General features: G+C 52.8%; 1 protein-coding gene across 3 annotated transcripts in view; it reads right to left on the reverse strand.

The window, feature by feature from the left end:
* Positions 1-1,741: 1,741 nt before the first annotated feature.
* Positions 1,742-13,106, reverse strand: part of ITGA11 (integrin subunit alpha 11) — a 134,500-nt gene continuing 123,135 nt past the window's right edge. For 2 of the 3 annotated variants that reach the window (XM_081511889.1, XM_081511890.1), the window contains exons 23-30: positions 12,525-12,614; positions 11,632-11,722; positions 10,050-10,163; positions 9,764-9,850; positions 7,930-8,040; positions 7,739-7,834; positions 3,948-4,061; positions 1,742-3,272 (exon numbers count right to left, since the gene is read on the reverse strand). In XM_081511889.1, coding sequence (XP_081368015.1) covers positions 3,201-3,272; positions 3,948-4,061; positions 7,739-7,834; positions 7,930-8,040; positions 9,764-9,850; positions 10,050-10,163; positions 11,632-11,722; positions 12,525-12,614 — 775 coding nt within the window. In that variant the 3' untranslated portion in view covers positions 1,742-3,200. Of the gene's footprint in view, positions 3,273-3,947; positions 4,062-7,738; positions 7,835-7,929; positions 8,041-9,763; positions 9,851-10,043; positions 10,164-11,631; positions 11,723-12,524; positions 12,615-13,106 lie in introns of all 3 variants that reach the window. The other variant, XM_081511891.1, reaches the window with a different exon arrangement.

Raw genomic sequence — 13,106 nt, forward strand, 5'->3', positions numbered from 1 at the left:
TACTCAACTACCAGATAGAGCATTGCTAATAACTCCCCAAATGAACCATAATATGAATTTTCATGTTGATTTGCAGTTGCATTTTGGACTGCTTGCCACCATGCCAAAAATGCTTCAGAGACTGCTATTCATCTCCTCACCCCCAGACATTGACAAATGTGCCCCCAACTCCTCTAAGAGGCCTTTTTGGGCTCTGAGGACCCTGGTGATCTCCTGTAGCAGATTACACTCTGGAGACTTGCTGGAATGAGAAAGTCTTTCAAACTGCAGGCTGGAGTCGAGTAAACTTGAACAGCATTACCATGACGGCACAGTTCCCTATACGCAGCGTGGAAGGTCACTTGTGCATATTAACCCCTTGTTTCTTGTTTTCTAGCCTATATATTCACAGGCACATTGGCGTCGCTGGGGGAACTCGGACACAAACGATGCCCTGGCCCCTCTCCCAGCTAACTAAATCTGACCCCCATGGGTGGGCCCTTTGCACAGGTAGCATTTAAAGCTCTCAGGTGATTCTGTTGTGCAGTTGGGCTTGAGAAACACTGCTCTAGCAAGAGACTTTGCTCCCTGTAAAGTATGTCTTCTCTGCTTGTCCCACCAGCACTCTTAAGGCCAGTCGTGCCTTAAGATACTTATACCCCACAGCAAATAATTTCAGAAAGAGAGAACTGCTAAGACAGAGAAGATGAGAGCAACACAGTGTGAGGGCTGAAGGCCCTGAAGACTCAGACAAGTCTCCTACTTTTTCTACCTTTTGACCCTTTAGTTGTTCTTTGCCTCAGGTAGGGGAGGGCATGGAGGGACTGTGACATCCCAGAGATAAAGATGGCCTCTGAGTCCAGAGGTTGCAATTCAGTGACAATTCAGTGACTTCTGGGCTGCATCTGACCTAGATACATTGTTTAGCCTGTGGTGTGACAGCACAAGGCAGATTTTTAAAATGTGAATGCCAGTTTCTAAAAGGTTTCATATGAAAGCATTCTCAGTTGACGGTGTTCTACAGAAGACTTGCTACCAGATCAAACAATACACTTTTGGGTATGGGGTCATACTCCACTTATGAGGGTGATGACTCAAAGGAAATATGATTTTTAAATGCTACCTTCTGATTTTGGTTTCACCATTTGAGAAAAAAAATATTCTCATGATGAATCAAAAGTGACTGCATATCAATTCCTTCTACTTCTTCAGATCAAACCCTTAAGGCTGGGTGAGAATGACAGTATGGCTTGAGGGACAGCAGTCCTGGAATTAGTCTGGAATTTGCTGTGGAACCAGGGGCTTTCTGTTAATTTCTCTGGTTCTGAGTGTCCTCCTCTATGGGGGAAAGGGACCAAATAATTTCTGAGGTTCAACTGGTTTCTTGGGATTCCAGTGGCATGAGAATAACATGGAGATAACTAAGTTTAACAGTAGCCTGTGGGTAAAGGTGAAGAAACTAGAAGTCAGGGTCTGAAAATTGGCACTGAAATGTCAGCCTAGAGAAGTCTGAGAGAAAAGAGAAGGGACGAAGGGGTAAAAGCTACAGTGATACATGGTTTCAACCATCCACACTGGCTAAAGAAGGAACAGTGGGCGTGGGAGGGAGGGAGTACCCCATCACTGAGATGTCCATCCCAGACCAGGCAGCCCTGGTTGCTCCCTGTTGTAGGGAGCAAGGGGTGGACACGCCCCTTCCTGACAGGGAGCCCCTCATCCACCTCCCGTCATCAGAGTGTGCCCACAAAAGGATGGCAGCCTCTTTGTTGTTTTTAAACACTGTATTTTTAAAATTTTCTTAAAAATATTTACGACAGTAAAGGTCGTACTGTGTATCAGGGGACAGATGCCTTTGATGGATCCCCTTTCATTCCGACCTCAAAACCAGGTCAAGGCATAAATTATTCGGCTGGGCACCAGGCGTGCCTCTTGTCCTCGGGGCACCATCATTGGTGGTTCCACTTGTCCCAGGGGCTGGCCGATCAGATATTTGCCACCAAGGTTGCACAAGCTCCAGAGGTCCCCGCACTGACTTTATCCAGTGCGTTTCATGGAGAACCCCTCAGCACTGGTCCAGCCCTTCTCCCAGGTATGGGTGATGGGTGAGCAGAAGGGAGGAATTGGAGGCGGGGATGGCGGTGGGGTGTGTGTGTGTGTGTATGTGTGTGTGTGTGTGTAGGGACGGGGTGATGCAGGAAAGGGGGTGTGTGTGTCTATGTGTGTGTGTGAGGGAGGGATGGGAAGCTGTGTGTGTGTGTGTGTGTATGTGTGTAGGGAGGGGGTGATGCAGGGAGGGTGTGTGTCTGTGTGTGTGTATGTGTGTGTCTGTGTGTGTGGGGAGGGGGGTGATGCAGGGAGGGGCCCCCCCATCCCTGCCCCCAGCCTGCAGCCATTGCATCAGGACAGGCTGTGGGGAAGGTGAAGTGAGAACGTGGAGCCCTGGGGACTGCATCATCCACAGGCTTCCGCCAGGCACCCAGGAACAACAAAAGCAGCGGGAGGGGCGGCAGGCCCATGGCTGCTGAGAGCACCGTGGGAGGGGGTGTGGGTGTCAGTCAGATGAATGCAGGTGGGGGTTGGGGAAGAGCCCACCCACACCCCCTCTCGGTTCTCCTAGGTCCCAGCTGCCTGTCCATCACAGTCTCTGCCTCCCAGAGTCTGTCTTCATCCTGGCCAGCAGCTGTCACCACTGAGGTCCTCACTCAGGGGGCACTCCAGGGACCTATCTCCGGCTAGGAAGGGGTGAGGTGACTCGGGAGCTGTGGGCAGTGTAGGGATGGGGGGACAGCACAGGATACAGATCCACTGTCCCCCTGGGTCCCCCTGCAACTACAGGTCTGGAGAAGGCAGAGGGCATTTGCATTTGTAGTCTCCTCTCCAGGTTTCTTCTGAGGATGGGGTGATTATGACTTCCTAGCACCTTAGTGGTGGGGGTGGCAATGCCCCTGCACAGCCTGGGGGTGACTTTGGGGTGTACCTTGGGGGAGGTCCCTTTAAGTCCCTAGGGATCTGTGTTGGAGGTGCTGCGGCTCCCAGTAGGACAGTCCCTCTGAAAACTGACTCAAGTTCCTTTCAGAGGGAGCAGATTCGGTCTTTCAGGAGATGAGGTCAAGTGCAAAGTGAGCTGGTGTCCTCTCTGCCCCAGCTCGGTGGGCCCCGGGCCTGCACACTGCGTGGGCCCGCATCCCGGCCCCCATCCACTCACAGCCTCCTCAGGAGCCTCACTCCAGCACTTTGGGGGTGGGGTCCAGGCCGGGCTCCCTCCTGCGCTTGGCACTTTTAAAGAAGCCGAGCTGTGGGGAGGCAAAGGGAGAAATGTCAGGGATGGGCAGGTGGACGAGGCCTGTCTCCCCTCCCTCCACTCACCCTCCTAAGGCTTCTTTCCTCAGAAGCGTTCCCTGAATGCCTCCCCTGCTCACGCTGAGTACCCTCCACCAACTGCCAGGCTGCACAAGGGGCCTCTTCATTGGTGACACAGAGGCTGGAACCAAGCGGATGGAGCCTACGTCCAGAGGCAAGTAGTCATGCTGTTTGATGCTGCCCAAGTCACTACCCCTCTCTGGGCCCCCCCTCACCTGATCTTGAACAGGAGGAGGTTGAGACCTGGGCTTCTTAACCTGAGGCTCAGAGACAGAGAAAGGCTTCTAAGGGATTTCTTAACAGCCTGACATTAAATTGGAGAAATTCTGTGGTTGTGTGTGCTTGCTTTTTTTCTGATCAGAGGAAGGCTAGCTTTCATCAGGGACCCAGAAAGGGACCCACAAACGGGCTGGAGCCATAGGTTGAGTGCCCTCTGGTGGCCCATCTGCCTGCTGTGGTGAGGAGCCGGCGAGTTCTGGGGAGGAGGCTGGGCAGGCCCCAGCTCCCATGCGGAGGAGCACGTGGGCACTGGCCACACAGCTCAGAGGCTGGGGACCCAGGCTGGGACAGCTAGGGTGCTGCCCCACCCCACCCTGCGGGGCCCTCACCTTCCAGAGCGCCAGGACCAGCAGGGCCAGCAGCAGGAGGCCCCCCAGGGTGCTGCCCACGATGATCCAGATGGGGATCTGCGAGTCTTCTTGCTTGGAGATCTCAAAGGCGATCTGCAAGGGGAAGGGTGGAGTTGTGTCAACAGCACTACTGTCCTGGGGCCCCAGGCAGGTGGTAGCCTGGGGCAGGGCAGGAGGGCAGGAGACAGCTGGCAGCTGGTGGGAGAGCTGCGTCCCCTTCCCCAGAAGAGGTTGCAGGGATGGGTGGCATGCAGCCTGCTGAGTAGCCTCAGAGCTCCCCGCCCCAGCACGGTGGACCCCTGACTTAAGTGACCAGGCGATCGCATCTTCTCTTTTCAGACACTTTCTGCTTTTGGTTTTGGCCACTTCTCTCTGCCTGGATCCTCCTTCTTCTACATGGGCTACTGTTTCTTGCTTTGTTTGCTGCTGCTTCCTAAAGGTCGGTGTGTCCCATGGCTCTGTCCTTGGACAACTTTTTAAAATTAATTTTTATTGGAGTATAGTTGCTTTACAGTCTTGTGTTGGTTTCTGCTCTACAGCAAAGTGAATCAGCTATATGTGTACGTATATCCCCTCTTTTTTGGATTTCCTTCCCATTTAGGTCAGCACAGAGCATTGAGTGGAGCTTCTTGTGCTATACCATAGGTTCTCGTTAGTTATCTATTTTATACATAGTATCAACATTATATATATGTCAATTCCAGTCTCCCAATTCATCCCATCTCCCTCTCCGTGGACCTCTTCTTTATCTCCAGTCACTTCGTGACTCTCCCTCAGAGCTGTCTTATGAAGTAGGTGCAGTGGGCACAGTGCCAAGGGCCCACAGTGCTTCTGAAGGCTCAGACAGTAAAGAATCTGCCTGCAATGCAGGAGACCCAGGTTCAGTCTCTGGGTCAGGAAGATCCCCTGGAGAAGGGACTGGCAACCACTCCAGAATTCTTGCCTGGAGAATTCCATGGACAGAGGAGTCTGGCGAGCTACAGTCCATGGGGTCACAAAGAGTTGGACACTACTAAGTGACCACCTTGCTTTCAGGGGCCCACAAAATGTTATAATTTCCTTTAAAGTTAGAATCAAAAAATGAATATAATCTTGCCTGGATTTTATTTGTCTTTATACAGACTGAGTCATAAAATAATAAATTTTTTTCTTTCTGTTTTTGGAGAAAAGCCCTGAGAGCAAATGTGCCCAGGGCCGTGAAAGCCCTAACACAGTTCTGGGGAAGGCTGTAACCATCTTTATGCCAGCTGATGCACTCATGTTTCTACCTTCTACTTGGACTCTCCACTGCACTCTTTCTTTTTTGTAAAACTATTTTTGTTTGTTTTTGTTTTTAGGCCATGCCACACAGGCTATAGTCCATGGGATCGCAAGAGTTGGACACGACTTAGCGACTAAACCACCACCACCACACAGCCTATGGGATCTTAGTTCCCAGATCAGGGATCAAACCTGGACCCCCTGCATTAGGAGCTTGGGTTAACTACCAGGCCAGCAGGGAAGACCTTCCACTGCATTCCTGACTCACATCTGACGGTCCACTCGGCCCACCTGGTACCTTTAACAGGTCCTCACACAAACTCCTGATCTCATTCCTCAGTCTGTTCCTGGCAGCCAGAGGCAGGGGATGTATGCTTTGCTCTGCTGGGTTCCCCAGCTTTCCCATCTCACTCAGAGTGAAAATTAGAGTCCTTGTCCTGCAAGGCCCTGCACCCTCTGGCCCTTTTAATCTCTCCAGCCTCAGCTCCTGCTCTCTCTTGCTCTTAACTCCTGCCACCTGGCTGCCAACATGCCCAGCACTACACCTGCTGCTGGGACTTCGATCTCGGTTCCTTCTGCTGGCAGGGCTCTGCCACAAGACCCCACTGAGTTCCTCCTAGTCTCTGTCCCTTTATGGGAGCGGCTTCCCCCAGGCTTACTGTATAAAACAGCACCTCCTCCCCTCCACTGTTATGCATCTGCATTTTTCTGGGCAGAGCTTATCACCACTGACATCGTACTTATGTTCACTGCCTCTTCCTCCACCCCAGTCCAGAGGGTCAGCTTCAGGGAAAGCAGGGGTTATCTGTTTTGCTTGGTGCTGTGTCCTTGGTGTGTGGAACAGGGCCTGCCCAGAGCAGGAGGTCAGTCACCTCACTGAAAGCCTGAATGAATGCACCCCTTGACAGCATGGCAGCAGAGCCTGGCTTGGCCACTGACTGTTCAATAGGAAAGCCTGCTCCCCTTCTGCTCTACCTTATACAGCCTCCGTTTCCATATCTGGAAAGTGGCCATGGGGACGTCCTTCACAGAGCCATGAGGGGTGAGCAGGGAACACGGCAAGTGTCTGTCATGGTGCCTGGCACATAGTCAGGGCTCCACCAACAGCAGGTCCCTTCTAGCTTTTTCCATCCTTGAAGGCTGGCACCTGGCTCTGCCTTCCCACACTGGCACCTTGCACAGAGCTAAGCCACCAGGGGCTTAAGTTTGGGGTGACTGGGTTTTTAAGAGAAGTGAGGCATCCAGATAGTATAAGAGGGGTCTCAGGGGGTGAGGGGTGGGAGTGGAAGGAGAAATCACAAACTAGTAAATGACAAATGAACTGGTGTGGAGAGTGGGGTCACTATGTGTGTGGTGTCTGTATTACATTTCTTCTCACTTGATTGACTGGGAAATTCCCGCATGTCTCCCAAGATTCAGATCAAGTGGACTGTCTCCAGAAAGCCTTCCCTGAACATGCCTTGCTCTGACCTGGGCTCACCCTCAGACTGCACCCACACTTCGCTGTCCTCGATGCTTTGTCTGACTCATTTATCTGTGGTGGGGGCTGAGTCACAGGAGGAACACCTGACAAAGCGCTGGAGAATGAGCAAGTAAAACTGCTCCTGGGGTGTCTGCCCTGAGTGCTGTTCCTGGGCTTCTGCCCCTGCTCCCTCTCTGCCTGGCACACCCTCATGCTGTTTGGGATTGACCTTGGTGACTTGTTAAGGTCTGGCTTCCTGACCTGGCGTATTTTACTCTCCAGCATCTCCTGGGATGGGGCTGGGGATTCACTGGGCATCTGGGATTGGAGGCTCACCTGGAGCCCAGACCACAGTTCAGGAATGTGGCCAGTGGAGGGCAGCAGCGTCCCACGCCCGAGATGCCCAGCTCCTTCCAGAGCACCCACCTTCATTTCAAGACCCAATTTCTCATTTTCCCAGGAGCATCGCCTGGATCTTCGCTCCTTTCCTGGACCCTGATTCAAGCCAGTCTGATCTATAACAATCTGGCTTTACTCAATTAAAAAAGAGTCCCAATACAGAGACTGCTCCCATCCCTTGGTTTTCACAATTTCAGTTTGCAACAGCCTTCATTTATTAGATCTGAGGTGTGGATGGATGAGGAGGGGAGGATTGGCTGGCCATTCTAGGCTACCAGTTTGCCAAGACCCAGCCTTGCTGCTCCGAGGCAGGAGGCAGCAGCCTGGGCAGCGCTTCTGCTTCCTCTAATGTAAAACATGCAGGTGTCCCTCCTTCCTCCGCCTCTGGGGAGCTGTGGAGGTATAGAGCTCAGTGCCCCCCACCCCCCAGGTACAGGGTGATGAATGCCTATTTCTGGTCCCCTCTTCCCCACTTTTGTCCCAGTGGCTGTTTGTCTCGATTTCCCCTCTCCTCTGATGTTGCACCAACTGCCAGCAGGCCTGTCCATCTCTCTCCTGCAGGGGGAGTAGGGAAACTTTAAGGGAAGGGATGACCCTTCCCCAGGCTGGCCTGGCACGAGCCCAGGTCTGCAGGGTTCCGAGTGCTCACCTGGCGGCTGGGATCCTCCTCGCGAAAGATGAACGGGCTGTGGAACTGCCTCTGCAAGGCGGCGTGGACCGTGATTCTCATCAGCTTATACTTGAGCTGTGTAATCAGATGCCTTGTCAGGAGCTGGCCCCTCCCCTGGAGAGACTCCCTAGTACCCATCTTCTCCAGCCTGGCCCTGTAGCTCTACTTACTGCTTTTAAGGACCTCAACCACAGGTTCCCCAGCAGATGGAAATTGATTTCCTGGTTGGGAGCCAGCCTCACATTGCAGTTGATGGAGACTACATCAGAGTTGCTGTGATTCTGAAAGAGGAAGGTCTCTGGGTGAGCAGAGGCTTGGCCACCAGAGAGATGGCTCAGCTGCCCAGCTTGACCAAGTAGGGTTTTGCTCCTGGGGAAGGGTGACAGAGGACAAGGAAGGAGGTGAGGGGTGGAGGACACAGGGACCAGGGCTGCCGGGGCTGGCTGGAGGACAAGGTAAGGATAGTATTAATATATCCAACACTCCATTTGAAATTGTGCATTATTGCATGTATTCCAGGAACAGAATTTTAGGTCAACATTAGAGGGCCTATAAATGTCATCCCCCTACAAACACATTAAAGAGAAAGTGATACATTACTTTAACAGATGCAGGAAAAGCATTTTATGAAATCCAACTTCTGTTTGTGATAAAAAACTACCAGGGAACTTCCTGAATCTGAATAAGGGAGCTTATTAAAAAAAAAAAATCCTACATCAAGTATTACATTTCACAATGAAAAACTAAAAATAATTCCTTTAAAAGCAGAATCAAGACAAGATGGTCATCATTTCTGTTTCGCATTGCCTTGGAGCTCATAGCCAGAGCAATAAGAAAAACAATTTAAAAGGATTGAATGGTAAAACTAAAACTATTATTACTTGCAGATGACACTATCCTAATAGAAAACCCAAACAAATCATCAAATAATTAGGATTTATTAGATTAAACTCATTTGTGTGGCTCTCTTGCAGCCACCTCACCCCACCCAAGCTTGTCTTCAGTACAGTGTACTACACTCCAAAGATGCTTTGTTTGGGGAAATCAAATGAAAACAGCGAAGATTTTTATTTGGGTAAGGAATCATGAAAGCATGCTCAGAAATCAGTGCGGGGGGCAGAGGTAGCCCCGGGAACAGAAACCTGGACACTAGCAGGTGTCCTGGGAGGACCTTGGGAATTGAAATTGGGCTGCCTTCCGTTTCAGCCTTCCCAGATGGTGTTAAAGGTAAAGAATCTGCCTGCCAATGCACAAGATGCAAGAGTCGAGTGTTTGATCCCTGGGTCAGGAAGATCCCTTGGAGAAGGAAATGACAACCCTCTCTAGTAGCCTGGAGGGCTACAGTTCATGGGGTTGCAAAGAGTCAGATACGACTGAGCTACTGAGCACAGCCTTCTATCTCTGGGGACAGGAAGGCCCCAGCTGATACGGTCAGTGTTTCCAATACAAGCCCCGTGGGGTCTGGCCTCTGTTATGCTGTTCCATCTTGGCTCCTTTCTCCTCCCTCTGCTTGTCCATATCCTACTAGCCCTTTTAGGCACAGGGGCAAGTCCGTGATCTCTGTTCCACTTTTTTTTTTTTAAGTTTATTTGGTTGCACTGGGTCTTAGTTACGGCACACAGGGTGTTGCAGCATGGAGGACCTTTTCAGCTGTGGCGCGTGTGATCTAGTTCCCTGACCAGGGGTCGAATCTGGGCCCCTGGCATTCAGAATGCAGAGTCATAGCCACTGGACCACCAGGGAAGCCCCTTGCTCCTCTTATTCAAGGTTGCCTGCTCCTCTGGCCCTCACTCAACACGTCTCCCAGCCTCGATCCCTGGCTTCTTTACACTCAACCAGGTGTCTCCCATGAGATGTGAGCCCACTAAGGATACGAAGTATCTTTGCTGTTTCCTCTTGGTTTGAAGCTGGGACATAGAGAGGCTGGACAAACTCCTGTGGACAAACTACTGGAGGAGGAGCTCAGACACCTCATCCCGGGGCTCCTGGTGCGGGGACGCTCACCAGCTGTGGGGCCCGACTCAAGTCCTCCTCCGTTGGGGCACGCCGGTATTCCGTGCTGTTCCCCCAGATGTTACAGGACGTGTTCACCTGCACGAGGAAACAGGCAACCAGCCTCACCACCAGCCCTGGCAGACTCAGCAGCCCGAACAGTCCTCTCTCCTCCTCTGCCCAGGGAAGGCCCAGCCGGCCCTGGGCCCGGGAGAAGGAGCTGAGGTCTGGGGACTTGAGGGCACACCTAGGGGTCTGTTTGTCCCCTCCCCACACCGGCCCCCCGGGGCACAGGTACCTGGTCAGTGAGGAAGTCCCTCAGCAGCAGTAGCCGGTTGCCGCCCCTGGTGGCTATGGGAACAGTGATCTTCATCATCACCCCGTGGATGGGAAACAAACCCAAGTTTTGGATCTGTGGCCAGAGAGGGGGAGGTGTCAGTACACCCAGCAGCGGTTGGGTGATAGGGAACAAGGTCCATGGGGGTGAGGCCCCCAACCCCAGCCAGGCCTGAGAAACAAGTTCCTTCAAGCTCCCTGGCCCTTTTACTGTAGATGCTCTAAAGCTCTTCCAGACCTTGGCTGGGGGCTGCAGGAAGGAAACCGCATGAAAGCTGAAAGGGACGGGCTCCTGGAGGCTGAGGACGGCCACCGGGGGCCATGAGGCTGAGAGCAAGGGTTACTTCCTTTTCACCCTCGTTTGGCTATGGTGCTGGGTGCTGCCCTGGACAGAGGTCTGGGTGGAGATGGTGACAGCAACTCCTTTATTATGAGAGAGAATCATTAACGGATGTAATGATTACATCCTGATGCAGGATGTAAATAGTGTGCATTAGTGCACATTCTAGCTGCAACTCATTCAGTGTCAGTTCAGTTCAGTCACTCAGTCATGTCTGACTCTTTGCGACCCCATGGACTGCAGCATGCCAGGCCTCCCTGTCCATCACCAATTCCCGGCGTTTACTCAAACTCATGTCCATTGAGTTGGTGATGCCATCCGACCATCTCATCGTCTCATTCGGTGTCAGAGCCGCAGTGATTACAAGCAGGGTTTTGGAATCAGAAAGGCTGAACACATAACCCAGGGCTGCTGCCACAGATGAGCTGTGTGGTCTTGGGCAGATTACTAAACCTCTCTTGAACGAGCCATCGAGGCATCTGTGTGTTTCTAGCTGTCTGCCTGCTCCCAACTCTTGCCCAACAATTCAGGGCTGGGGAGATCATGGGGCAGAGACTCTTAAATATCTCCTAATTTTCCTTCTCCCTTCTTCCTTAGTGGCTGAAACCAAGACAAAAAGGCACATTTCCTAGACTCCCGTATAGCTGAATCACATTTTTCTGGACAATGAGAGGTAATTGGAGGTGTGAGGCAGTGCCAAAGAGCTTTCTCAGGGAGGGGTCTGGCCCGCTCTTCTCCCCTTCCTTCTTCCTGAAATGAGGATGTGATGACTGGAGCTGCAGCCTCCTTGGACTATGAGGTGAACTTGAGAGGCTGATAATCACATGTTGAGGATGGTGGAATGGACACAAGGAGACCTAGTCCCAGAGGACTTTGTAAAGTTGTCAACTCTGGACTTATTTTTTTATGGGAGAGAATAAACCTCAGGGCATTATATATATCACTGTTTTTTCATATTTTAAAAATTATAAGCAGATACACCTAATCTTCACTGACACATCCTCCCAGTCCAGCCCCGTACTTTTCCAGAGGAGGACCGAGAGGCTCAGAGAGGGGGAGGGACTTGCCTAAAGTCACACAGTGAAGGGGTGGCAGGGTTGAGGCTGAAATCTAGGCACTGGTAATGATTTCAGTTTCCTTCCCTCCCAAATGGGGGTTCTCAGCTCCTGTCTCTTGCTGTCTACTGGCTGCCCTCCAGCCTAACCTTGAAAACACAGTGGAAGGGAGGCCCAGTGCCATGGTATCTCTCCAGGGAGCTGTTGGTCTTGACCTCGTAGTGGCTCAGGCTGCTGCTCCTGCAGGGACAGAGGACAGGGACACCGTGAGCTCAGTCGGTGTTGGCCAGATGGATAAACGAACGGAAGAAGGTGCGGGCATGCTCCCGCCTCCCCCAGACCACAGCAAACACGTTTCTTCTTGTGTCCGTTGGGAGGGCTGTGCTGGGAAGGCTTCTGAGGCTCAGCAGGAATAAACACTGAGATCAGTTAGCAATGTCTGCCGGTGTGTGGGATGGGCATGAATCAGAAGGGCCAGCTCTCTGCCATCCCTGTCCTTGCCTCCTGCCCAGGCGCATGGCCTCTTTTGATCATGAACTTGCCCACTGTGCACCATTCCAGCCTCTAGTGTTGGCTGAAGGAGGGCCAGAGCTTTCTGTTTGTTGTTACTTCCTGACTTCTCCGCCTACCTGGGAGCTCTGGGAGGTGGATGAGGGGCAGACTGGGGGCCAGGGGCAGACTGAGGGAGGGGGGTGGTGGGAGCAGTCTGCCCTGGGGGGAGGAGCATTTTCTCACTGATACTGTTTAGAATTGCCAGTGCTAGGTGGTAATGAAATACAGATGGACTTTTTAGCAAGTGCTGTTACTGTTTTAACTTCTCTGCAGAGCAGGTCCCCACTTGGAGCCTGCTCCTGGGTAGACACTGCCTGTGGCCCTAGCCTTCTGGGTGCCCCCTGCGGGGAGCTCTCTGGGGACCAAGTCTGTGTCTCCTCCTCTAGTGGACACCGCCTCCCCTTCATGGACATGGGGGTTGCACTCTTAGGGACACACTTGGCTGCATCTCCGAGTACCTCAGCACAGGGGCCCCGGGGCCACGGCCCACCTGGTGAAGAGGACATCAGCCTCGTACTTGAGATGGAAGCGCAGAAGGGCCGTGTTGTCTTCCTTGGTGCTCTCCTCCTCATCACTGTCACTGCAAGGAGAGCCGGCAGCGCCTGCGGTCACGAAGGGGCAGCCCTCCCTCCACTCAGCCCCCACACCCCGACTGGCTCAGGGCAGCTGGGGGATCCAAGCTGGGCTGAGAAGGAGGCTCTCAGCTAATCTAGGGCCACGGCTCCAGAGAGGCCAGCTCGGGGAGGGGGAACCGGGCAGCCATCGGAGGTGTCTCCCGGGAGGGGAAAGGCCGGGGAGGCGGGGGACCTGGACCTCAGCTTTCCCTGCCCTCTCTCTGGGCGCAGAACATCTGGGCTGGAGGCTGGGAAGACCATGCCAGCTTGGTCCCAGCAGCCTGTGTCCCTTCTCATCTATCAGCAGGGCAAGTCCTGTGCTGGGGGCCCCGGGGGTGGGGATGCTGCTTGTGGGGCAAGGCTCTGCCCAGGGGAGGGGAGGCGCATGAGGAATTAATTCAAAGCAGAGCGATTACTGACTCTTGAATTGACCTTTCTGAGGTCCAGGTCGGGCAGCT

Source organism: Giraffa tippelskirchi, chromosome 7 (assembly GCF_054371585.1).
Source record: "Giraffa tippelskirchi isolate mGirTip1 chromosome 7, T2T-mGirTip1v1.2.pri, whole genome shotgun sequence".
In the NCBI taxonomy this organism is placed as follows: domain Eukaryota; kingdom Metazoa; phylum Chordata; class Mammalia; order Artiodactyla; family Giraffidae; genus Giraffa; species Giraffa tippelskirchi.